Source organism: Aptenodytes patagonicus, chromosome 3 (genome assembly GCF_965638725.1).
Source record: "Aptenodytes patagonicus chromosome 3, bAptPat1.pri.cur, whole genome shotgun sequence".
In the NCBI taxonomy this organism is placed as follows: Eukaryota; Metazoa; Chordata; class Aves; order Sphenisciformes; family Spheniscidae; genus Aptenodytes; species Aptenodytes patagonicus.
Window position 1 is genome coordinate 57662642 of NC_134951.1, and position 27154 is coordinate 57689795.

The window sequence follows — 27154 nt, forward strand, 5'->3', positions numbered from 1 at the left end:
CCAGTGCGACGCGCGGCGGGGCGGCGTCCGCCATCTTGGATTGCGATCCGCTGCCCGTGCCGCGCTCCGGAGCGGCGTTTTCTCGCTTGGAGGGCGGCGGGCGCCGTGCGTCTCCGCTTCGATGGGTAAGGGCGGAAGAGCGCTAAGAGCCGGCGGGTAGGGGCAGGAGCAGGAGCAGGAGCAGGAGGGGCTGTGCCCCCCTCCGGGGCGGGGTGCGGTGCGGTGCCCCTTGCTGTAAGGCTGCCCGGCGCGGGCCGGTCTCCTGCGTGCTCGGGGGCGGTTGCAGCAGCGGGCGTTGCCGCGCACGGCAGCTCGGTCCCCGCCAGGCGGGGCGGTCGGTGCTGGGACGGGGTCTTCCCGCGCTGTTCTCCGCTGCTTCCTCAGTCAGAGGGCTGCCTTCCTCCCGCTTCCCTGCCCTGCTGCTGGAGGGGACTTTTACACCCCTTCTTCAAGAGACGCGGGTGAAGAGCCTCGCTAGTCGCTCTTTGTGGCCGGGGTAGGTGTCCTCTCGGCTGGGCAGCCGGCAAGGGGACTTGCGGTGTGACCCGGTCCTGCGCCAGGGTTTTGGCCGGTGCGAAGCCTGCGGGCAGCGTCTGGAAGCCCGTGCGGCCTCCCCTGGCGCTGCCAGTCGGGGAGGGGGCGGTGGTGCAGCAAGGCGCGGTATTTAGGGAGCCTTATGTAGGCAGGGAGGAAAAAAAAGCCTATTACTAGGGTAGGTCTCAGTCTAGGCACAACAAGTGGGTGAGATGCAGGATGTGGTGGGTAGAGGGATTTAGTGTTAAAACGAGCGTAGTTTTGCAGAGCAGAAGCGCAGACTTCCTTGGATCTAGATGGAGAAGTCGTGAAGCCTGAATAGATCAGGGACTGCCAGTCTTTTTGCCCTTATGATGTCTATACCAAAACCCTCGGGGGAATGAAGCTATAAATTTATAAGGTTTTCTTCTTGAAAACAGTTTTGATGAGAGCTTCCTCTCAGTTGTGCTTCTGTAACTCTTTATTGAGCTAGTGGCCTAAACTGGGTTACTCTAATGCATGCTTCTCTTGTTTGGTTCATTGCTTGGCCTGACAGTTTTATTGGTGCAACTAAATTAGCAAGGCATGAGTGATGAAGGAAGTGATGATGTTCTAGGGCTAGTTAAGCCAGTAGTGTTGTTGGGAAAATGATCTTCTTAAATTGTATCTCAAACGTTACATGATGATTACTAGAAAATTGCACACTTAGCACCGTGGTCCAGAGATGGCAGGAGTTTACTGACGCCCTTGTGAAGCAAATGTGTTTGGGTGAAACAGGCTGCTGAGTCCTCGGAGTGTCTTGTTGATGTCAGCCTACGTCTGTGGACTGTTTTCCTCTCATAGCTTGTGTTTATTGCTCAGCAGTCCTTGGGACTTTATGCTGATATAAAAAAAATAAAGTCCCAGCATGGAAGTCGATCGAGAACTGCGTGCAGCTCAAGAGTTGGAGTTCAGATATTCTTATGTATGTTTTCTTGTTGTAGAAGAATTTCAGACAAGTGAGAGTTCGTGTAGAGTCTTAAATCATATTTTTGACAGTTATTTCTCAGATGAAGGCTACAGTTTTAGCTTTAAAAACTAGCACCATGCTATTAACAACCTTTTTCAGTCAGTTTGATCATTTCAGTGACAGAATCATGTTTTATCACTTTTATCTTTTCACAACTGATGTGCCTGAAATGACAGACAGATTCTAATCCTTTAACATCAAAAGAGCTGTTAATTAGAATGGGTCAATCATTTTGTTAGTTTAAAATGGAAAAGAGTATGCCTATCTGGGTGCTACTGACCCTTACTTTGTTTTTCTGCAGAGTTTTTTCTCCATACAGTTTAGAAGGAAATGCAGCATAACCTTTAGATCCTGCGTTATGTTTGCGAGACAGGCATCTTTTTAAAAAAAAAAAAAGAAAAGAAACAATGCAGTAAGATATTAAATGAAGCAGTAATTACTGCAGGTTTTCTTCTTGGATTTGTCCTTATTTTTTAATACATTTAATGTCTCCTTTATGAGAGGAGGAAGCAAATTCCTTTACTTGCTGACAGAATCAAAATTTTGCTTTTTGTTTCTCAGTTTGCTCATAAGACCTATAACTTCTTTTTACAGTAGCTTATGCCCTGTAATGAATTATCTCGTCGCTGAGATGATCTGTAGTTTAATCTGCAGTTTAGAAATGCCTATCTAGGCAAAGATTTTTCTCTGATTTCTACCTTAGAGATTGTTGTTAATGAACTGGGTATTGCAAGCAGCTATAGGAATATATAGCTGCTGCTGCAGATACTTTTGTAGTACAAGAGATGGCATGTTTGCCTCACAAGGTTTGGCCTTTTGGAGTAACTTTTCTTTTTTTAATAGACAACATGGCAAGCCCAGGTAAAGATAACTTCAGAATGAAAAGCTACAAGAATAACGCACTTAATCCCCAAGAAATGCGCAGACGAAGAGAGGAAGAAGGAATCCAGCTTCGGAAACAGAAGAGGGAAGAACAGGTAAGTATCTTGGTGAGCTGTTAACTGTTAAATGCTTGTGAAGCTAAATTCAGGTATGTGAAAGGACTTGAGCAGACTCCTCCTGTGGAGCAGAATCCAGAGCGCCAGGTTGAATGTCTGTTTTCTGTGCAATCTTGGGGAGCACCAGGCACTTCTCAACAGGATCATAAAACAAAAAAGTGAACAGAAGCCCTCTTAAGTCACTAGGGCACGCAGAGGAGAGACCTGTGTTTTAAGTTTAATCCTTAGTTTTACTGTTAGAAGGGAGAGGATTATTTTCATCTTTGAAGCCATACTTCAAATTGCCCAAGAGTTTTTCTACAGCAATTTGGTAAAGTGGCTACCAATTAGTGATCCCTGAACTATTACATATAACATTTGCAGTTGTCCTAATTGAATTTTTAGTGATCAGAGTACATGGAGCGTTGTATAATTTAATGGTTTGTAGTAGTTCCTTTTTCCAAAATGTTTAATAGTTTCTTGCCAGGAAAGTAAGGAATGTAGTTTGTTTTTCTGCTTGGTCTAAAGTGACTGAATTTGTCTCCCACAACCTAGACAGTGTCCCAGGCACTGATCTACAGTCTTCTCTGAGGTGGGAATGCTTACCATTCTCCTGGGGAAGTGGTGCTACTGCATGGAAAAAGAATTTAAATTAGTTGGGCCAGAGAGGTAAGAGTAAGAAGTAGTATGATACTGGAGCATTTACCTGTGAATGGGTAACTCTGTTGCAGTTCCTGCTGAAAGTTTTGGTTTTGTCTTTTGTAGTAAATACTCCCTAGATAAATTATGAAAATACTGGGTGTTTCCTCTCCCATGCTGACTGTCGTAATAATGAGAATACAGTTATGTTCTCCTTGATCTTAATTTGTTGGACTGGTGCTTCTCAGTTCTTCCTGAAGCGGGGAGAACAAGTTTATGCAGGGAGATGAGACTGCTTTTGCTCCAAAAGAAATTATAACTGGTAGATAGACCGTGATCCTAAACAAAAACAGTTTATACATTTCAACCAAATGCTTCTGTGTCCTTGTTGAATGCTAGAAAGAATGGCTGGTCTTCCAAAAGAAGAATGTTTCTTCTTCCTTTGTGGGTTTAAATGGAGTTAAACTTTGCTTATGTCCATGGTTCTGCAGTTGTTTCGTGTCCAGGATTGTGCCCAGTACAGAAGTGTGTTGAACAAGGGAGAGAATGCTTTGTTTTAGGTTCCTGTTTGAAATATGGGTAGATGTAAACATGGAATTGCTTCTGCAGTTTGGGGCATGTACAATAGCAGAAGTCTAGGTGTCTATAGACACCTCTAGGTCCTAGAGGACAAAAACTTTCAGGATTTAGTGGGAGGTTTCATTATTATGCTTACAGGTGAAATCTTACTCAATGGACTGAGATTCTAACATTTATTTTTAAAGATACCAACATAATATTCTTAGAATTGTTAATTACAGTAGTTGTAAGTGTAGCACAGGATTAAAGATAAAAATTTAGGTTTGGTTTCTAGAAGAAAACAGGCTAATGCAAATGTTTTGCTTGTATGCCAGAAAATGAAGAGGCATTCATTAAGCACTACGGTGCAGGTATGTATTTTGAGTGTAGGCAGTGCATGCAGCCAATGTTAAAGCGATTTTTGGACGTAGAGAATGTTTAATGTTACATAATTTGAAAGTTCACCTTGAAGCTACACCATTTTTTCTCCAACTATATTAAAATAATGTTTCTGTTTTAATCTTTCTGCAACTGTATATTAAATATAGATGCTGTTTAATTGGCATGCAAAGAAAGTACATAGATCTTTAGACCTTCTGCTGAAGGGAGGTACGGGATGTGCTGAAACACAAACATTGACTCTGTGCTGATGACTTTAGCCTATAAACGAAAAAAGTCGAAAGTAGCTTGTAGACTACTGTTTCCTGCTTAAAAATAAATGCTAATTATGAGTGGTGAGAGTAAAAAAAGATCTGTATCTTCTTTTTCTTACATGTGGAAAAATTTACGGATCTTTGCTAATTAAAAAGAACTTCAGTTTTTAAATGTCTGTCTCAAGTGTTGCGTGGAGCTTATCAAGATACAGATATAGTAGTGTTTTTCTCCTTTATGTTCTTTAAACTTTCATGTAGAATTCCATTTGCATGGGTGAGTAGGAAGGTGAGTAGTTGAAATACTTTGATTAGTATTGGTGAAAGCATTTCTTCAAGTGTATGTCATCAATACCCACTCGATGGTAAGCTCTAATGTCTCCCAAAAATTTCTTCTTCGTTTAGCTGTTTAAACGCCGAAACGTTTCTCTCCCAGGAAATGAAGAATCTATGGTAGAAAGTCCAATTCAGGATCCTGATGTGAGCTCTACTGTACCTATTCCAGAGGTAATTACTTTAGAGTGTGTTTAGAATGTTATCTGTTAATGTGCATGGTACGTTCTTAGACGTAAGAAATCCTCCTTTCATTTTTAGGAAGAAGTTATTACAGTAGATATGGTGCAGATGATTTTCTCGGATGATCCTGATCAGCAACTCACAGCAACGCAGAAGTTCAGAAAATTGCTATCTAAAGGTACGTAAACGTTGCCTGACTTTTTTTTTTTGTTGTTCCTTCTGTGGTGGTGTTACGAATTTTTGTCATAGAGAGTCAGTTAACCTTTAGTTTTGTTTTACTTTAAAATAGAGCTTGCTGAAACTTCTAGTTCTGTTTATAGAGAAACTGTGCCAAATCTATTCCGACCTAATGGCTAAATACAGAAAGCTTCATTATTCTAATGTTAAGTCTTTCAGACAAAGTAACAAAAGCAAGGATATTTTGATTGAAGTGTCCAGGGCAGTAACTAACTGCACACTACCATTACTTACAGTACTTGTTGCAGTGATTCAATTTCTGATTCTCGTTCTGTATTTGAGGGGAGAAAAATTATATGGCTGCCAAAGAACAGTTGTAACTTTTTTCTGTTGAGACTGTAAGACATGCAGTCTTAAATTAATGCTGGTATTTGTATAGCATGATAGGTGAAGGTATGCTTGGTCATTTAAAATAGTATCCAATAATAATTGCTCTTCCACTGACCTGAGCTACTGATTGAGGGAACAGTGTTTTGTGATGAGTTACTAACATGCCAGTGAATATTAGTATGTGTTACTATTACTATACATAATAGGGTGTTTGCTAAATTATAGCACTTTATGGAGATGATCCTGCAGTCTTCTAAAGTCAAAAGTTTAGCTCCTTCATTTGAGATTAAAATGATTGAATGCTAAAAATTATGATAAGAACTGAGAATCATATTCATGTTTTGTGTCATACTGAAAAAGTAATTTATTTGGTCTTTTTGTTAGACTTACACAAATACGTTTGTTTTTATTCCCTAGAGCCTAATCCACCGATAGATGAAGTCATACAAAAACCAGGAGTAGTACAGAGATTTGTGAAATTTCTAGAGAGGAATGAGAATTACACTCTGCAAGTGAGTTTGGCTGGTGCTGATTTGGGGTTTGGAATGGGATTAGAAACTCCCCCCAACACAGCTTTGGAAAGCATGTGATTATTATTTTTTTTTTTTTAATAACCAAATTTAATTATTTTTAATCACTGAAACTGTAAATTTTAGTTGTCTAAAATGTCAGTTATTGCCACTGAAACTGTGACTTGATTCTTGTGAATTTCATAGTAGTCTTTAGGGTTGTGTATTCAGCTGGTCACATACATGGGTGTTGAAAGCAGAATGTGTTCAAGAGAGTTTCCAGAGTAGTACGTTAAGATCATCAACGTTGAAGTGCGAGCAGAATGTGTTTTGTTTGTATTGAGTATATTGTAGTACTTTTCAGTTGAAATCTTAGAAAAGAAGAAAAAATTCAGGAAACTGAAAGGCTTGTAGAAAAATCTTTGAAAAATATATAACTAACAGTAGGAGTAACTAGTTCTGTCTACTTGTGGTAGCCCATGGAATGGCACTTAGGCCTTGTGTACCTTCATACTAGAAGAATTAACTTAATATAGAGTAAACAGAAGGGATTTGTATGGGTTAATAGAGATTTGAAATTTCCTTACAGTTAGTGCTGCAAGCCAAAACCTAAAAATAATTTAGACACTGAAGGTGCTTATTAAGTAGAGATTTTGTCAATGCCAATTATTTTATTGTATAGAAAGTACAATAATAGTAATAATTGCATTTCAGTAGAAAGGAAAAAAGTTGGAAAATTAACCTCTGCAACTCTCATGTCAAACTGTTTTTCATTAATCTAAGTTTTACTGCTGAGGGGTTTAACGTGGTCTTCTTTGTGCTCCTCAACAGTTTGAAGCGGCATGGGCTTTGACAAACATAGCATCTGGAACTTTTCTACACACCAAAGTTGTAATTGAAACTGGAGCTGTTCCAATTTTTATTAAGTTGCTTAGTTCAGAACATGAAGATGTACAGGAGCAGGTAACTGTTTTCTTAGGGTATTTTATAACTACTAAAAATTCATTTATGAATGTCTTTTTTGGGTTGTGTGTGGTTAGAGAGGTCTTGAGCCCCATTTGCCTACTAGCCCATTGATCTGGCTCCAGGAAGATAAGGATTTACCTTCAGTGTATTTTTTCCCTCATGTTTTTTTCCTCTGATTCTTTCATGTTTCTTTGAACCTGTTTTTTATTTCACGTCACTGAGTAATTGGAAGAAAGCACCTGATTTCTATTGTGGAATTTACAGGTGGACAGGATCTAAAACACCATAATAGAAAGAATATAGTAGAAAACAACGTGGATTTTTTTTCCTAAGTTATCTTGCAGCTTTATTTTTTATATACTTCTGCTCTTCTATCTTATTATGTTACAGTCTTCATTAATATTTTCCTGAACTTCGGTTTTGTGGGTTTGGTTTTTTTGTTGTTGTTATTTTGGTTTGGTGGGGGTTTTTTGTTTTGTTTAAGAGAGTCTGTAATTTACTGGCTTTTATTTAGCATGTTTGAAAGTTTGTATAGTGAAAGTTCATGATTTAACTTTTTTATTCCTCATACATTGTTTGCAACTTTGAGCCAGTTTTATTGAATCTATTACACATAGTGAGCAAATGTAACTATTGAAAAGAGTGTGTGTATCCTTTTTATTGAAAAGCACATGAATCAACATATTTTCATAACAGAAGACTTTCCTTGAAAGAATGACTTCAAGGGTAGGTAATTGACTTTGTGTGAGTTCACAAAAAACGGAATATAGAAACCGGTAGTCTTCTGAAATTTTATATTTGGAATGATACTGCTTTTTTGCTTCTATAATATTTGCTGTAAAAAAATACATAGATGATCTGTGAAAGTTGATTTGCAAGCATGTATAAATTCACTTGGATGCTTTGCTTTTTAAGGCAGTGTGGGCTCTTGGTAACATTGCTGGTGATAATGCAGAATGCAGAGACTTTGTTTTAAACTGTGGAATATTACCACCTCTCTTGGAGTAAGTATTGTAGATTAATACTACTACTGTAGTGTACAGGTATAGATAACTGTAAACTTCAACTTAAAATTTATTTGAAAAGAATGTAAGCTTTTTGCTAAATTGAGAATGTTTCTTTTTTATTATACTGCTATGACCCTAATGTTTTGGATTGCCTGAGCTTCATGCATATTTTTAATTAGTCCATCACTGGAAGCTTTCCAGTCTTTGCAAAAGGAGAGAAGTATAATTTCACAGGTATGAAATTTCTGTGTTGTGCAGAACTCTGTGCTGCCAGAGTTCTGGGTATATAGGGTGGGAGAGATGATTTAATTCACACTTGCATTTCTGTGACTACAATTGGCTGGGCAATAGGCTAGTTTCACCACCTTTGTTGAGTAGCTCCAAGCTCCGGTCTTGCTATCTGTCCATTTGCTTGTTGAGATGAGCTGGCAGAGTAGTTGTTACGTGACCTGTGTTCCACCAGAAGATTTCTCTTCACTAGGAATATCATTTCAGCATTTACTGTATGCTTACAATAGGATGTAAGGTAGCTTCATCACAGGGAAAAAATGTATACGACACAAATGTTGTTCAATTTATTACTGCTTAAAATAATAAAATGCTTTGAAACATTTGTAAAATAGCTTAAAATAATAGAGGAGAATGTGATTACCTTCCTCGAGGATTTAAAGATTAACAGTTTTAGACATTTTGGTATGTATCTGAAAGTGAACCTGACTTTTCAGGTGTTGAATCTTTCGCATTCTATTCAGCAAAAACAGTAAAGTGTTAATTTTTTTAGAAGATCTGTTAAGTTCTAACTTTTTATGGAACTATTTTTATTATTATTAATTGCATTCTGTGAATGAAAACATCGAAGTTAATTCAAGGGAGGGTTGCATCTGCTAGCCCCAGAAAAGATTAGTTGAATGATTTTTCATATGAGCAGTGGTTTACTTTATATGCATATACTTGATTTGGGAATGAGATGTCCATGCAAAATAATCTACAGATTCAGTTGATTGTAAGAAAATATTTGCAGCATGTAAGCTATGAAGAGAAAGAAATTGAAACTAGTGCCCAATAATAGGATTTCTTTTCCTGATTTGAGGTACTGTTGTTAATAATAGACATAAAAAGACTTAACTTTTCAATAAGAAACGATTTTTATTATTGTTGTTGTCTCTCTTTGACAGACTGTTAACAAATTCAAATCGTCTTACAACAACTAGAAATGCGGTCTGGGCTCTCTCAAATCTCTGTAGAGGAAAGAACCCTCCTCCAGACTTCAGTAAGGTATAATAAAGTATTCATTTTGAGAAGTCAGAAAGCTGAAGAAGACTTACGTTTGTAATATGTTATAACACGCAGAATCTTTGAATCTGGAGATAGACTCAGTTTTATCTTTTTAATGTAATCACACAGTCTTGTCCATCTGTTGTATCTACAAAAAATCCTCTACTTTGACGCCTATCCCCAATAAAATTAAATTACTTAAAAACTTGAGATTGTAGTTAGTCAGATGCAAATAGTCATTCACTGGTATGAAATGATGGACAAATAATACATTCAGCACTAAACCCCTTGGGGCTGTATTTTCTCCAGATCTGTTTTAGAGGATGTGAGATACGATTGACGTTTTTTAAATTTTTTTTATTTATTTTTTTATTTTATGATTGTGAGTGCATACTGCAGGAATAAAATTTTGAGTTTTCTGCTCTGTCAGATGCAGTTAAATCAGACTATGATGACAGAGGTGATTTGCCTGTATGCTCTCCCCATCGCTTCCTCCTCTCTCCAGTATGTGGTTATAAAGACAGTAAGGCTGTAGAGGCTAGTAGGAGTATTAGCTCCTTATTTTCAGTATGAAATTAATTTCTGGTAAGGTTAATGACATTAAAAGATTAGAAGAATGGAACATTGGATCTTCTGGTAGAAGAGACTGAGGTTAAATGATCATTAAAGATAACCTGGAGAGAATTTACATGTCTTGAAGCTTACCTCATGAGGTAGTAATTACTGTCAATTGCTACTTAATAATTCTTGGAGAGATACTAACAAAAAGGGGGGATTTCTGACGTTAATTGACGACCTCACAATTGCTCTGCCCAAGTTATATCCTTCAGTAGTGTTTTGTTCTGGTAGTAAAAAGGCAGGAAGATTTCTTGCTGCTTAAACACAACTTCAGTGGAAAAGGATGCACTGTAGGCAGCTGCTAATAGGAATAGCTCTTTTGCTTTTTGCCCTTTGCAGTAGCACCAGTTGGACACATAAAGGAGGCTTAATTGCGTAACTGATGTAAGATAAAGAATTAAGTTCTACAAAGAATATGAGATTCCCAAGCTGTACAGCTGAAACCTGTCAGGTTCCAAGTGGTGTTAAGATGGTCTAGTTCATTTGGCTCTGTCTGTGTGGAACTTGTAGGAGATCAAGGCCGGAGACTACAGTTGCAGTGAGAACTGAAGTCAGCCATTGCTCGTTTGGTTCAGTGAATGTTGAGTCCTCTGTGAATTACTCTGAGTTTCTTTGTGGTAAAGCAATTGTAAATTGGTTATTACGAACAACCTCCAGTACTCCTACAAAGACAGCAATGTCAAAAAATGTTACTGCTTTGAAATTCTGTTCCCTGGGTGATTCAAAAAAGCATCAGTAATTCCTGGTTACCTGTAAAAGCAGATGGTTTTTGTTTAAGCTGAACAATTATATACCTAATATAGTATCTCTAATTAAATAGGCTGTGAATCAGAATTTATCAAATTTGCCAGTTTGAATTGGATATCTAGTTTAATCAGGAAGTATTCCACCTAGGTCCTGACTCATTAAGGAGCTCGTGTGCTTTGGCAGTAAATAGTTTTGCACCTTAATGCCTTTGCAGAATGTCTCTGAAACTTGAAAAATATGAAACACCTAATTTTATGTAATATTTTTCTTTAACCTAGGTTGCTCCTTGCTTAAATGTTTTATCAAGACTGTTGTTTAGCAGTGACCCGGATGTATTAGCAGATGCTTGCTGGGCCCTCTCTTACCTTTCAGATGGTCCCAATGATAAAATTCAAGCTGTTATTGATTCTGGAGTGTGTCGAAGATTGGTAGAGTTGCTTATGTAAGTCTTCTCTTCACCAAGTAAATGTCTTGCAGTACTGTTAATATTAATGAATTCAAATTGAGTTGTTTTTTCTCACCTCAAGTCTGAATTTATTTTGTGAGAAGTGACGAACATGAATTCAATCTGAAACCTTAAGTTGCTTGCTAGGTTGCTTGGCTCCTGGGATTTTTCCTGAGATCGACAGTGAAAAAAAGTTTTCTCGGAAGTATTCCTTTATATTCTTTAAAATTTCATGCAGGATTTGATTTACATGGAGGAATAGAAAGGTGAAGACTGAAGACCAAGCTTGAATTGTAAATTAATTTCTCAGCTTATGTTTTTTTAATTTCACTCTTATATTTTGTTTTCTTACCTTTATAGGAGATGTAGGTTCAATACAGACAGTTCTTGGACTCACGAAGTCCAGAGGCAGGCTTGTGCCACTTCTGAACTGTTCCAGTATATTTGGTTTATGGTTCATTATTTTCCTAGAAAGGGAGACTAAATCCCTGTGTTCACGTGGGGACTGCAGAGTAGGTCAGGGTTAGTAGTTCCCAGCACTGACAGCTCAGCACAGTTCCCTGTGAAAAGCTCATTTGTATAGCTGTCGGGAGAGGGTGAGGTTGCTTTCTCTTCTGTAGAAGCTTTAGGACAACTGAGTAGATTTCCTTCCCCTACACCTCAGACAGTTGAATATGGGCTTCATGTACTGGCTTTTAGGGTTATTGACTTACAAAAGGGGGAAGTTCCCTTACAAAGGAGGGCTGTTAAGTTTTAGTATACAGCTAATAACAACACCCCTTTTGTTTCTGTGGTTATTGAATGATGCAGGTTCCAGCGTTGTATTCAATGATACTTGAGCTGGGTGAAATGAATCTGCTGGACAGATAGATTGCTCTAAGTTGTGTTGTTCCATAGAGGTGCCCTTTCCTTGAATCAGCAATTCAGTTGTGGGCTTGCAGTTGTCAAATTTGGCTAAATAGGGGGAAAGTGTAAGAAGTAATGCAATGTTTTCTATAGCTAAAAATTTAGCACCTGAAGTAAACCACTGTTCACTGAAAATGCAAAATTATACTTTAACACTTGGTAATATCAAGCAATTTAATATTTGTCTCCAGGCATAATGACTACAAGGTGGTATCCCCTGCATTAAGAGCAGTTGGAAATATTGTTACTGGGGATGATATCCAAACACAGGTAAGACTAGTTGATTTAAGAAAAATGAATTGGCAGGACAGAATTTTGCAAAAATTGTGACAAAATACATGTCTAGTACAAGTATCTGCGTATGTCAGTGAAAGAGGCTTTGTACAAATCTATATTGTTAATTTCACAGTTTAGGCTGCTATTTTAAACATTAGATTACTGCAAGAATGAACATGTTCTTAGAGCACTGTATGTAGTGGATTGCTTCATTCCTGTATGGTACTTTTGGCTGTTGCTTCCCATTCACAATGAAAGTAACTCCTCCCCCCCCCCCCCTTTATTCTCCTTAGTGGGGGTTCAGTTATTTATTATTGTTCCCTTTTTTAAGTCTTCAAATGCAGTCACTTGTAAGCAACAGTCATACTTGATTTGTCCTGAACTAGTGTAAAGGGAAAATAAGGAAATAAGTTATTACATAATTTGTTGTGAGCTCTATAGGAGAGGATTTTGCTAAGGTATTAAATAGAAAACATCTGTCTCTCAAAAAACAAATGAACAAATAACGATACGAATTAGATTTACACTTCTCAGTTATTCATATTCTAGCCTTAAGCAGCCTTATTTAGTCTTGCTGTTGTCAGTCTTCTGGTCTGAACTTAACTGAGGGCAGATTCTTTCAAATTGCTGGATCATCTATTCACCCACTACAGCATTGAACACTTTAATTTTGCAGGATGTTATCTATGATACTTTGTATAATATAACTGTGTTGCAAAATGTTCTTTTGAAGTCATCTGTAAAGTGCTTTTATGTATATGTATGTTTACTGCACAAGCCAATATATATGCCAATATGTATATTGTACAACCCAGTTTTCAATTCTCAAATTATTTTAGGTGATTCTAAACTGCTCTGCATTACCCTGTCTCTTGCACTTGCTCAGTAGTCCCAAGGAATCTATTAGAAAAGAAGCGTGCTGGACTGTTTCTAATATTACTGCAGGAAACAGAGCTCAGATTCAGGTAAAGCCTGTGTATTTGTTACTTGGTTGGTTTTGTTTTGATTTTGCTAGTTCACTTGATTTTCCTTCACAAGGAGAAATAAGTAGATACAACATTGACTCTTCATTATTTGTTTTAGTCCTAACTGTCTATAATTTTACCTAACTTAAATGTTTTCTTCTAAATTTTGAAAGATTATCATAAATAACTTCATAAAATGATAGTTTAAAAATAGCTGTCATGATTTGTACTAGAGAAACTGATTAATTTCTCTCAAAGGGATTTGGCTGATGCTTATAAAACAAATGAAAAGATACTTAAAATATTCTCTTAGATCTGATATCAACAGTTATTTTTCCCTGTGGGAGGATCATCTACTGGTATATTCTCTTTAATTTTGTTATGCATTGTAATATACTTGTTAAAGTATTTAAAGCTGTTTTTCTTTTTTAAAAGTTGAAACAAAACATCTTGCACAAACTAGTCCAGTGAAAAGTGCCAATTTATCAATTCTACCTATCTGGAAATGTTGAATGTTTTGCTTGGATAAAAGACCTGCATGATGTCATCAATACTGAGTTGTATTCTTGTGGAAACTACTAAACCCCGACTATTGCTCCAGGTGTCTGGAGTTACCTGAAAAAAGGTTCTGTTTGACAAAAATGAGAATTCTGAATCAGAGTACATGTTTCAATATGATTTTTTTTTTCCCCTCTGCTTCAGTCAGGGATGAAAATGTTGCTTCTTAATGTAATTTAAAATCTATAATACAGTCTCCAATTACAGACATAGTCTTTCTGTGGAGACCGCAAACCTGAATAAAATGGACAAAGTGAAGTTTTGTTCTGAGGCTTGATCTCCAGTTCAAAAATTCAGGTTTAGTGCTTATGTCATATGATTTTTAAATGGGCCTATCCAGTAAGCAGTATTCTGTCCACCAGAGACGGAGAAATCAACGAAGAAGATATTCTCATGGCTGCTGTAGTGCAATGTTGGAATAGTTTCGGACTTCAGTTTAGCGTTTCTAGTTAGTGTGGTGCCTTCTAACAAAACATTGTTTGCTTTGATATCAGCAGGTATCACTGGCTTTTGTAGTGAAGGGTATTAATGTTCTTTGTATACTAAATCTTTATTAATTATTATAAGATATTATAATTTCATCTCTTAGGCTGTTATAGATGCAAATATTTTTCCAATATTGATCGAAATTCTTCAAAAAGCTGAATTTCGCACCAGAAAAGAAGCAGCATGGGCCATAACTAATGCAACATCAGGAGGAACCCCTGAACAGATTAGGTAAGTTTGTGTATGTTACTATTTTCTATGCCTAAGTATCTTTTCTAAGGCATTTCTATTTCTGCAATTGAATCCTGACAAACATAGGAGCAAAATCCTAAACCTTAATTCCTTGTAACTGTGTCGACACAGGGACTAAACACGTAGAAGCTCAGAAAAATGAGTGAAATATATGCAGTGGACTTAATAACAAATTGACCGATACTGCTTTGTTTCAGTGATACTACACCTAAAGCTTTCACAGGGTTCTCTTCCAGAGTTGATATTACATTGTCAAACGCAATTGGAATAGTTAATGAAGAGTTTCAGTGTTTGAAAATGGAAAAATTTGTGAGAGTTCTTTAGAAAACTTGTGCAGCGGGATTGTATCTCTTTGTGAAGAGACATCAGGAATTTTAGTGGGTTTTTCATGTATTTTAAACTTGCTATCAGTATTATTTTAAAGCAGATATCTAAACTCCTTTTTCAGAATTGAGTTTGATTAAAATTTTACTGTCAGCAGCTATTTATGCGCTGCAAAGATTGGACTTCTTGAATGACTAGAATAAAATATTCTCTGGTTTCTCTGAATACTATCAGCATAGCGATCAGTTTGAGTCAGTAGTTGATAAATAGATTTAAAAATGACAGTGTACTATTTGGAAGCCAGAACTGACAGTGATGTGATAACTCTTCCAGCACGTTTGGGAGATCTGTTGCAGTAAGTGCATGCTGATTTATTTAAAATGTAAACAATCCTGGTTTTCTTATAACCACTAAGTGTTCTCAGAGGTAAGGAAAGTTTGTTGGTGTGTTTTTGCTATTATTTTGATTGCTTGCATAACGTAACATCTTAAAATTTAGCATATTTTAAGTAAATTTTAATTCAGGATCTTCAAATAGTAAATATGCATGTAATACCATAAAAGTAGCTTCTTGTCACAAAATACAGGTATTATCCATGTCATGAAATTTTAGCTCTTTTAACGTTCTCAAGGTACTACTGTCTGACTGCAGGATAATGTAAAACCACTAAATAAACTATATTTAAGCAACCTTTTGATGCCGGCAAACATTAGTGTCTTCATTTTACTTGCACACTAGAAACAAGGACACAGGTTCTGACTTCCAAAGTTCCTACACAATTTTGTGCAAAATTGGAAAAAGCAATAGGATACTCAGAATCCCAATATCTTTTTTTGTATTTACAGTTATGTCCTTCCTTTTACAGTAGGTAATGCTAATATCTTAATGGGCTGCTAGTGTGGACTACGTTAGTACAGAGCAGCGTCCAATGTTACTATCTGTCTCTAACGTGTTTATTTGATGTTTTTGCCACTACAAAATTTCAAATGCCTGAGAAAATAACTTACTGGTGAAATGAACTTTTTCCCTTCTATTCAGTTAAACCCACCTGAAGATCATAAGCGAAAAGGAGTTGAAAAGCCTACAAATTCCAAACTCTAGTTAGGAATATGCACATTAAATTTTCTCATTAGGATGAATTAGAATATTTATTCAATTTCAAACTGAGATTATCTTTGTGTTGTGTTTTAGAAGTCTTTTGTTTCAGCCACTTCTAGCAAAAATAAGGACCGATAGCGATAGCCAGGCATGTCAGAATAAATGTGCTGGATTATCAGTCCTCCTTTTTCCCCCCATCCCCCTCTGTTTTTCTGCTGTTATAAAGGTATTTGGTAGCACTAGGTTGTACCAAGCCTCTGTGTGACCTCCTGACTGTGATGGATTCAAAAATAGTACAGGTGGCTTTAAATGGACTTGAAAACATTCTGCGTCTTGGAGAACAAGAGTCTAAGCAAAATGGAATGGGCATTAATCCTTATTGTGCCCTTATAGAGGAAGCATATGGTAAGAAATGACTTCTTGTAAAACTACATACCTGAATTTCCTTATTTCTGGCTGTAAAAACAAAACCTTTGTGAACCATTTGTAGGTAAGTTTAATATTAGACTTTTTACTTCAAGCATAAGTGAACATGAAAGCATCATAAATTAAGTTATGTAACATGATGGGAAAAGCGGTTAAATGCAGAAAACCCGTGGATGTTTGTCCGGTCAGTTTATGAAATGTGCCTCTCGGGAAACATTCTCAGAAATACTTAACACACAGGTGTCCTAGTCTATTGGAGCCATGGTTTGCGTAAGTTTATCAGCCAATCCTAAATATAGTTTTATTACTTTAATATATAGTCCTGTCTGGTACAGTTTCATTACCAACAGGGATGCGAGATCAGAGTTTGTTTTACTTATTCCCACAGTCGGATCACTTTTTAGCATAGTAAATATCAGTAATAGCAAAATCAACTTCAGATCACAAAAATAAGTTTGTACTTAATTTGTGAAAGTATTTTGTTCTTTTTCTTCTTTAAGAGTTGTTGAATTAAACCACGCTTCAAAGGCAGAGTATCAAAACTAAAATGACACTTGTGGAATTTCATGACTAGATGCTTTTGATTTAACAAAATTAATGTTAAACCTGGCTTACAATGAATCTGGCATTATTTATGGAGGGTTATCTTTTTGTAGCTCTGACAAAACAAAATTGGCAGACATTTGTGTTTCAGAAACTGCTAATAACAGTCCTAGTTGACCACATTATATCTGATTAGATGGTACTAACTTTTCTGTAAAGCAGCCTTTTAAATCTGAATTGCCTGTTACAGAGTTTCATTTCTAAAATCAAGTGCATACTTGGAGAACTTACTTTGCAATCTAACATGTAAGAGGAATAAGTACTGAATACTTTAATGGAATTTATTCTGTTCCAGATTTTGAGTCCGTTTATAATTTCAAATATTGAATGTGTCCAGGTTCTTTTTTTTTTTTTTTTCCTTTACCAGTTAAGCATGGGCTGCTGAAGCTGTAGAGTATAAGTTCAAGTAGGGGAAGCAGCTAATTACATCACCCTCGTTGCTTTGGCCTCTGTAGTCACCAGAAGGGTTCGTGCGAGCTTTTCCTAATCCAGCTTAAGTGAAAAATGAATTATCTTAAATAGCTAAAAAGGAGTTTTGAATAAACTTAACTGACCGCCAAGCACTCTGCCAGCAGAGGAGAGGTTATGTCCTCTAGCTGGCAAATGATAAGCCTTTGGAAAGATAGTCTCTTCAAATCTTAAAATTAAATTTGAAAAAAGATACCAGACTGTGCCCAGTGACGACTCCGTAATAGGGGATAGAATTTAGAGTTGGGGAAGACTGAAAGAGTAAAAGAAAAGAAATGGGGATATTGGAAATTGCTACAGCAAACAGTTTTATGCTATCCTAATTCTACACAGATTCACTTTCTTTGTAGGCATGGCATATTTCTTTGTAGGTACTACAGCCTCCTCCTCCTCTTCAGTTTAATTGATACTCTTCTAGCATTGTTTTAAAATTGCTTGGACAGCTGAAAATGCTGCAGAAAATGAAGACTAGAAATACATGGGGTTAGGAAATTAAGAATCGATGATATCGAATGAATTGAGATGATTTGGGATTGCATTTTTTTAATCTAAGAAGTACCACTATACTATAAGCTGTATTATAAGCTGTTTCCTTTTGAATTCATCATTAATTTAAGCAACTAGATTTTGAAAATGTTTTGTTTTGAATTTAGGACTTGATAAAATTGAGTTTCTTCAGAGGCATGAAAACCAAGAGATATACCAAAAGGCTTTTGAACTCATAGAACATTACTTTGGTGTCGAAGAAGAGGACTCCAGTATTGCACCTCAGGTGGATGAAAGTCAGCAGCAGTTTGTGTTTCAACAGCAGGAGGCTCCAATGGAGGGGTTTCAGCTGTAAACTATTGAAGCGAAGACAAGCATAAAATGTAAACACTTGTAGGGTTTTGGTTTTTTTTTCCCCCAGAGGTCTTTCCTTTACGGCCAAAGTTAGAGGAAAAGTTGAATATGTTTTGCAGAAATAGATGAAGCAGCTCATGCACTTTTATATATTGTGATAGATACAACTGTTCTTTGTTTTGTATTTGTGTTTTTCATTATCTCTTGTGTACAGAAAACAACTGTGAGTAATCATGTCTAAAGTAAAGCATTAAATGTGATTTAACAAGAACTGTTAAGCTAAGACTTGGTAGGATTTTTAGGTAGTGGTTCTGAATTTTTCATGTAGTCTCAAACTGCATATCAGCAATACAGTTACTGACAGTTGCATTTTTGGCAGTAGGCTTGACTTGCCCAGTCTCTATCAATCTACCTCTTGTATTGAAGCAAAAACATTGCTTCGGAACTAAAGGCATGAAATAAAGACAAGCTTGTAAGAAGCTGAATTGGAATGTGAAAAATATTTATTTAAATTGTGAAACTTTTATGCATTACTTACTTTACAACACACTGTTGGAATTTATTTATAAAATGTATTTAATAGATATATAATGCTAATTACCTAATATAATATTGAATATATGAAAAAGCTTTTTCTGAATTATGTGGGAAGAGGACTGTTTCAGAGGTTTTCAAATTGGAATCGGCAGAGAGCTTGCTGGTCATTTGGTGTTGGCTCTGTAATGAAAGCTGCTAAATGGCGTTAAAAGTCAGCCACAAATACAGTACTTTGCAGTGGAAGCAGTTGCTGTAGTTACCAGAAGAATGCTGCGATTATGAATGACAGAGATGGTGATTTGCAGAAGTCGCCAAGCAGATGGTTTACAGCTGTCTCCTGTCAAAATGTGGTAACACCACTTCAGTTTGAGAAACATTGCAATGTTTGCCTTTCTAGTACAGTAGCTTCTTAAAAGTTTAGACAGTAGATGTTATTTTTTTGACCAAATACGCTGCCGCCACTTGAATTGTTCTTTAAGTTAACTGACTTTGGTTTTCTTTTGGTAAGACGATAGAAATACTGCAGTGAAGAATGAATAGTAAATCGCTCCTTTCCAGTTGAAGGAAAAGTTTGTTGTACTGTAAATAGCATTAAGTATGTGGACACCAAAACTAACTAGAAGTTACTGTCATCTAAATATTTAGGCTCTACAATATACAGTGTTTGCTGTTAAACACTAAAAGAAATAGAACTCTAATATTTGCATTAACAATTTTGAATACAGAAAAATGTATACTCTGCTTCGACTTGCATATAAGTAGTGTTTCTGGTGTATTAGTAGTATATCTCATTTGGAGAAATTAATACTTTGGGTTAACTCTGAAGTATTATTTTTTATTACCTGTAATTAATGTATTAACATCAAACTCCTGGGTTAAGTGAAATCCTTGACGTATGAGAGCATTTCGTGCTTCATAAAAAGCTGCAATTTAAACTTCAAATTACTTGCCCCACGGCACTGTGCTTGTCACTAAACAATATTTTAATGCACTGAAAAATACAGGTTAAAGGTGGTATCATTTACAGTACCGTTTTATATTTAGAATTTTTTTTACATGCAAGTTAAGATTCTAAGATGTTTCACTTTGATGTTACAGCAATATATACTGTATTGTAATTGAATGTGGGACTTGAAGTGGATTTTCTAAGATTAACGGTCAGTTTTGACTAAGATGTAACTGGGAGGGAAGAAACCTCTTTTTGAAGTCTTTTTAGTGGAAGATAGAAGTGTAAGAAGTGTATATAGGAGTGCTGTTACTTTATGAACTCTGAATAATGAGATATTTTAGCAAATGACACTTTAAACCTAGATTTGTACAGCATACAACAGTTTTGAATAGCGTGGTAATACTGAGTACAGCTGCCAAATTTTCATATAATGTTAGATGATTGTATTTGTGCCCTTTTTACTCTCATGGTTTCAGGTTTTCATATACTGACCTTCCTCCCCCCCCCGCCCCATCTGTTCAAAGTACAGGGTAACAATCAAGGAAATCTAGGAAATGCTGAATTTCAGTGTTCTTCTAGTGTAAGAAAATTATTCAGGTAACAGGGTATTCCATTGTTTCTAACAACCTTGTTTTGATAACATAACCAGCTGTGCCTGCTTTTTATTTGGAAAACCCTGGAAAAACTGCATTTATAAGCCTCTCTAATTTAAACCAAATCTGAACTATAAAAATACTGATTAAAAGACTTGAAAATGAAGAAAAGAGGGGACATTTAAAGTATTATATTTGTTTTGAAAGAATGTCTTCAGTTTTGTGGATATATTATTCTGTATGTGTGCACTTTACGCATTTAGATAAACTATATTTCATGCCTCATACGTTTAAATGTAACAGTTTAAAAGGGAACTAAAATTGACGGACTTTGACTAATGAAAATCATTACTTAAACTCAACATTTGGTCTACCCTAAAATTGTTAAAAAATCATAATGAAAATTCTTCTTTAAAGGATAAATGTACAAGATGGCCTCTCCTATTTTATCGCTGGGTTTACATCACACTTTGTTAAAAGCACATAAACGAACAATGTAAAACCGGAGATGATGACTTAAGGTCCGCTCTGGTGGAGTCATTTGCAGGTAGGGGCGTGAATATGATGATGTTCCCTAAACAGATGAAACAAGTGTGGAGGAAAAACAAAAAAACAACTGAGAGAAGAAAATCTCTTTAAGTTTGGTATTTTATATGGAATCTGAAGTGCCCCATCAGTTACAAAGTCTGTTTAAAAATACAGGGGTTTGGTTTTTGTCGTTTTGGTTTCAATTAAAAGGGTACCATTTGTTCTGCTTAAATGTGAATACTAACTAGTTAATCTATGCAACTATGCAAAGCATAAGATTTTTTTTTTTTTAGTTCCCTACTCTTGATACACTGAATCGTATCTAATTTTTTCATCGTTGCACTTTTGTCTGAGGACTGGTTCATACAGCTTTTTAATTTTCTAGTACTTGCTTTAAACACTGTTGCTAGCAGCAATCAGAAAATAGTAATAATGTTGGCACAGAAATAAGTTAGCTGTAGAACAAGTTTGCAACTGGAAAATATTTACTGTCGGGTCTGTCTTTAAAAAAAAAAAAAAAAAAAAAAATAAGATGCACTATTGTCTTTCCTCCACGGTTAGTTCTCAGTTGGTTTAAATTTATTAAATTGTGCAACTGAGGATTTTTGTAGTAGGTCTGCCGATTGATCCATAAAGTTTAACTGTGACCTCAAGAGTTCACTGAAATCTGGAATGAGAAATTTCAGTTACTTATGGCACAATATCTCCGTATAATGTGTGGAAACTAAACACCTATACTAACTTCAGATAGTAATAGTGCATCTTTAAATCCAGGCCAAAGGCCCATTACTGTAACAGAACACATATGAGTAGTATGCAATATTATGGAATGTTAAATCTCCAAATACCATACAGAAACCAATAAAACCTATTTTACAGACGTTTATTGTATTTATTTAGTGTTTCGGTAAGTGTGGCTTCTTAAACTAGAGAACACAAATGCCATTTTGAATACAGCATTGAGGCAAACGAATTCAAACTGGGTGACGGGTGCACTGTAAGACTAGGCGCTGTCACCAGAAAACTTGTTTTGTAAACATCTCACCAAACATACACGTGGACGGTAATCACAGTCCCGTCTCTGCCTGCAGAACCGACCGCTTCTTTGGGAATTCCCATGAAGTTTGTAAGGACGGGAGAACTGGTGGAATTACCGGGCCACTTCCCCTCCCCTCGCTTCTCCAAACCTTCTCTTCTCAGTGTGCAAGACTTGTAATATTCTGGCTGATTACAGTTTGTTCTTTATTTAGAATTGCAAAAGTGAATTGCATAAGCCTCCTTATTTTTGCAGTTTTCGTACCTTCACTTCACTACTGCTTGGTCTTTGCTGCATTCAACCTTTCGTTGAAAAACACGGCTAGTTTTTCTGTATGGAACTCTTACCTGTGTAACGGCTCAAGATAAGCCTGAGAGAGTTTTCAAGACAGATTGTGGAAACTTGGCTCCCCCCATACCTGACGTTCTTAGGAAACTACCTCATCTCCTTTGAAATTAATTACTGCTTTTAATCATGTGCAAAACATTCTAATTTTAATAATTTGCAACAAGTGCATCGAGTAGCGCTCTAATAAAAGAGACCCTCCATTTCCTTTTTGTGATCCTGTAGCTACCCTTGTTGGCTCCAGCGTGTGCAATACTACAGTTTTCCGTTTATTGGTGAAATTCGCTAATCGCTCAGCAACAGTTAACTTTGCTCCTACAAGGACTTTTGGCATTTCATACTAGGTTACTTTGTCTTCGACTCCGCTGCTAGCGCGGCCTCTTTCCGCCACTTGGCCTTCTTTGCCAGGTTCCAGCTGGTTAAGGACTCGTGACGTGCAGCAGCCTGTGGAAGTAAAACGCCTACTTCAGAGGAGTGTAGTAGGAGTCACGACGCACCTCGGGGAAAGCTTCCCAATCTCGGGAGCAGCCAGCAACTGCTTACACGTCAGGGGTGACCGGAACGTAGGTTAGCTAAAACTAGGGTAGGTGTAAGCTGCAGCTGTTCGTTGGTCTGCTTTTCACAGAACTCCATCATTTTTAAGTATGCTACATGATAACTAGCTAGCGCTGCACTCACCTTTTTAGCTGAGGCAATCACTGCAAAACAGGCAACAATTGAGAGTCCAATCATGATGTAACAAGCTTTAACTCGAGCTTTGTTTCTTGCCCTGTCTAGCATCTCTGGCCTGCAATTAAAGTTATTGAATTGAATCATTACAAAACTGTGAAGTCTCTCTTCTTCAAAGCATTGCAGACATAACATCACCACTGAAAAATAAAAATAGTGTTCGCTTCTGAAACAAGCATCTTCGGCTTGCTATGTCTGGTTATGTACCACCCAAGAACTGTGCATTTTCTGACCCTAATCCATTTCCAGTGAAAAAGCAACATTTAATGGATTTAAATGGATTTTTTTTTTTTTTTAAGCTGGAAAAAAAAATGGTCATGCCATAAATATTTGCGTTTAAGTACTTGGGGTAAATAAACCAGAAATCATACCTTAAGCTCTATTTAAACATAGTGAAAATTAAGGGTTTTATCTATTTTAAACAGATGGAGAAGTATCTGCGGTGTCAACCAGGTGTGGTGAAGACAAGTTCCTTTTATTCAAAATTAACTTTAGCAATTAATTGCTGTCATATCTAACCTGTTTAGATGGCGTCCTGTATACTGTAGGCTAGGGACTTTACACACTTGGGTAGGTGATTACAACTGAGTTTGTACTGCTGCGAGTTAAGAGTTTAGTTCTTTAGAAAAGCAGCGGCTTTATTTAAAGTGGGCAGCTGATGTCAGTCCTCTCACCGTTACAGGAACGGACACCTAAACAAGAACAATCTACATGATTATTTTTGCTGGTCATCAAAGGCAGAAGGAATGAAAACTTCTGCCCTGCGTTTGGCGGTAGTTGCTGCAGGAGAGGCATTGTACGGCCCAGCAAGCTGTGCTGGTACAGCTCCCGTTTCCACCCTCCTGCGTTGTCAGCAGGCTGCATACCCCTGAGAACCAGCGGCACAGGAAATCTCCGTATCACTAAAATTGCCTCAAAACTTTCAGCCAAGTCTTACTCTGAGACATTACACTTGGGAGTACGGATTTTAAGATGTTCATTATAATACTGGCTGTGCACTATTTTCCTTTCATAAATCACATGGGAATACTTTATATAAAGATATTTATAAGACAGAATATAAAAAGCGCATAATATATAGTTATGGTTTTATACATATATATGTAAAAAGGATAGTTGCATAAAGAATTGATTTTATGTTGTGAGTAAAGATCTTGTAACGATCTCTTTCCCCCCAAGCACCTCTGGCTTTACTTTAAAGAGGATGAGTGGTGGGACATGGCAGAGCCAGAGTTTTTATAGTGGAAGTTCTGCCCATGGAAGCGCGTGCCGAGGCTGAGGGCTGCCGTGCTTCCCTCGAAGGCTTTAATGCCACAGAAGAGGGCAAGTCTGACGAGCGGCTGTGCCATGGTGCCCCCTTCCCTGCCAACGCACACACATGCTCATGTTGTACGTGCCACGTTTCTTGCAGATGGCTGACAATGCCTGCAGTTCTAAGTAACTGCTTTTGTTTCGTACCCATCATCTTTAAAACAAACCGCACATCAGACTAGCACATAAAATCATTAATCCACTAATCCATTTGTGGCAACAAAAGCAAAACCATAAGTGTTATTAGTCTGGCTTATTAGCCTAATCATATTTCACAATGCACTAATTGAAACTCTTCTGAAGCAGATTTTCACTTTCTCCCTGCTTTCTGCCTCTGCTTTAAGAAAAACAGACCCGATTATGTTCTCCCCTAATTGCGCATTAGGGCCTTTGCTGCTCAATTCTCCATCAAGACTCTGGTTAAACCTCTGCTGAAGTCAGTAACAGCTGTTTTATAAAACAACAACCAACCTTGAACAAGGACTGCAGCTTTGACCCTTAGTAGAAACTATCTTCAGCAGCTAGATTATGTTCACAGGTAACAGTATTTTGCAATTCTTTTATTTTTTTAATCGTTAAAGCAGTGACACAATTCAGCTTCGATGTCTCACAATTAACTTCTTTTAGTATATTACTATTTATGATCTTACAGTTCTAAAAAGACTTTGCTCTCCCAGAAGGCACAAAGTGGTGACACGCACTTGGCAGGCCAACTACTGCACAGAAACGAGCAATTTGTGTGCGTGTATGTGTATGGACTGGCAAACGTGTGTGTCTTTATAAACACCTCCCGATGACTTGAATAGCTTTTAGAGCTTCTGAGACCTGTCTGAACCTTTCTCTAGGGGAAAGATGGTGGGACTAACACAGCGCAAGAGAGGTGGGACAATGGAAAGCTACTGTCCGGCTCAGGAAACATCAGTGAAACTGTCAGGAACCAAGAGGAACAGGCAGAGGATGTACCTGTAGCTTGACACAGCTCTTGCACACTGCTTACACTCAACATACCACCCAAGACAGGGACAGACTGCGATGATAAAAAGTAGTGTCCTGGAGAGAGACGTCTAACACGCTATCAAACATCCTAAGAAAAAGGCAGCAATTGGCATTAGAGGGGTATTGTGTTCAGCAACTGACTCCCTTGGGGGATGCTAACTTTCAGCAAGTCAGAGAACCACAGAATCAGCATGGTTTGGGTGGGAAGGGACCTTCAAAGGTCATCTAGTCCAGTGGGTCAACATGAATGGGAGGCTAAGCCTACGTAAAGTACTCGGTCTTCCTTGCTGGGGGATGTTTCTCTCATAACCTCTTTCTCTATTTTTCCTCAAACTCTATAATAAATCATAATTTGTTGGATGTAATCATTCAGCGACAGTCAGCTGCCTTAGAACTGTTTACAGGAGCTATAAACAGAAAACATTGTTTACCAACAACATCCTTCTCTGATTGCATATTAGGAATAAGCAAAATAAACAAGCCAGTACATAAATTTAACCGAAGCTATCTACTCAGATGTATCCAGTTCTTAATCGCAGGCTCTGGGGACCCCAGTACGGAACATTTTTTCATCTTAACCTCTAACCAGGACAGGAAATTCTTTTGCCCTCTGATTTGTTTCCAAGTTTTCAGTATTGAAGAACTGACTGGTTCAAACACTGTGGAAAAGCTTTAGAACAGGATCACGCCACCGCTTTCCCTTCAGCTCCATGTTCCCCTTGGACAAGAACAGAACACTTACGGGATCCTCAGAGGAATCTCTTCCTCTGTCTTGAACCGTCCAGTCCAGAGGAGGATCTTTTTGTCAAACTTCGAAGGTTTGTAACTTGCAACCACCTTGTGAGCCTGCTCAGCTTAAAGATGAGGAAAAAAACGCTTCGTCAAACCATGCACTAAGAGAGAATGATGGGTGGTAGTAGCGGCGGAAGGGGAAAACCCCTGCCCGTCCTGCTCGTTGCAAGAGTAACTCGGGGATTAAACTTCCATGTCTCCGCTACGCAGAGTTACCTCCACGCCGTCACTTGAATGCCCCCGCATGCAACCAGAGTCTCCGCGGCTCTCGTTCGACCTCCCCGCAGCCTGCGGGTGCGGGTGCCCAAGCCGGCGGGCGAACGCCTGGGGCCACCCGAGCTGCCGTGCCACCCGCGGGCGACGGTGCGGACCCGGCCGCCGGGGAGCCCCAGCCCCGCTCCGCCGCGGCCCCGAGCCGCCCGCCCGCCCGCCGCCAAACCTCCCCGACAGCCCCGAGGCGCTGCCGGCGCCGCGGAGCCAACACCCCCCCCCCCCCAGCCCCGCTCCCCGGCGCGGCGGGCAGCGCCCCTTACCGCGGGTGGTGCCCGGGCTCCGGGCGTCCTTCCCGCCGGCGGCGGCTCCCCGCGGCGCGGGCAGGCGGAGCGGCGCGGCGGACAGGAGCCGCCTCGGGCGGAGGCGCGCCGGCAGCATGGCGAGGAGCGGCGGGACACTCTGCTTCGGCGGGAGCGGCTCCGGCCACCCCCGCCCCGTCCCGCCGACCCCCTCCAGCAGCGCCCGGAGGCGAGGCGGGGCGGGGCGGCCGCCGGCGGGGGGGGGCCGGTCCTCCCGAGAAGCCGTCCTGCTCACCTACGGCGCTGATGTGCTCCATCTCTGCCCTCGAAACTTCAACGTTAAAGGCAAAACTCGGTTAAAGAAACACCCGAGGTGGTTCAGCTTCACGACTCAGCGCAAGGTGGGCTCAAGTCCCGTACCGCAGACCTGCGCGCACCCGTGCTTCTGTCATTTTACCACTTCCAGGAGCTTCAAACCTACCGATTCTCATCGCGCGCTTTTCTGTTTATTTCAGTTGGAAACATTTTTGGTTTCCTTTCATGTCCTGGACAGAGTAAACCTTTATTTAAAAAAAAAAAAATAATCAGTACAAACATATCCTTGAAAAAAATAATTCGGAAAAGTCAG

The 27154-nt window shown here is 38.5% G+C and overlaps 2 protein-coding genes across 2 annotated transcripts; one reads left to right on the forward strand and one right to left on the reverse strand.

Moving 5' to 3' along the window:
- The first annotated feature begins 51 nt into the window (after positions 1-51).
- On the forward strand, positions 52-21685 carry KPNA5 (karyopherin subunit alpha 5). The gene is made up of 14 exons (XM_076333469.1): positions 52-125; positions 2366-2499; positions 4752-4853; positions 4941-5040; positions 5847-5941; positions 6770-6901; positions 7820-7908; positions 9087-9186; positions 10830-10993; positions 12094-12172; positions 13018-13143; positions 14291-14418; positions 16088-16266; positions 18012-21685. The coding sequence occupies exons 1-14, from the start codon at positions 122-124 to the stop codon at positions 18197-18199; spliced, it is 1620 nt and encodes a 539-aa protein (XP_076189584.1). The 5' UTR covers positions 52-121; the 3' UTR covers positions 18200-21685.
- Positions 21673-26665, reverse strand: FAM162B (family with sequence similarity 162 member B). The gene is made up of 4 exons (XM_076333471.1): positions 26548-26665; positions 25965-26076; positions 22865-22973; positions 21673-22630 (listed from the first exon to the last, which is right to left on the reverse strand). The coding sequence occupies exons 1-4, from the start codon at positions 26663-26665 to the stop codon at positions 22532-22534; spliced, it is 438 nt and encodes a 145-aa protein (XP_076189586.1). The 3' UTR covers positions 21673-22531.
- Between the last annotated feature and the right edge of the window lie 489 nt (positions 26666-27154).

Coding starts and splice junctions, on each gene's coding strand:
- KPNA5 (XM_076333469.1), top strand. Junction 9,187..10,829: donor CTCCTCCAGACTTCAGTAAG/GTATAATAAAGT, acceptor TCTTTAACCTAG/GTTGCTCCTTGCTTAAATGT. Junction 12,173..13,017: donor GGGATGATATCCAAACACAG/GTAAGACTAGTT, acceptor AAATTATTTTAG/GTGATTCTAAACTGCTCTGC.
- FAM162B (XM_076333471.1), bottom strand. CDS start 26,665: ATGCTGCCGGCGCGCCTCCGCCCGAGGCGGCTCCTGTCCGCCGCGCCG. Junction 26,077..26,547: donor GAGCCCGGGCACCACCCGCG/GTAAGGGGCGCT, acceptor CTCATCTTTAAG/CTGAGCAGGCTCACAAGGTG. Junction 22,974..25,964: donor GAGATTCCTCTGAGGATCCC/GTAAGTGTTCTG, acceptor CTTTAATTGCAG/GCCAGAGATGCTAGACAGGG.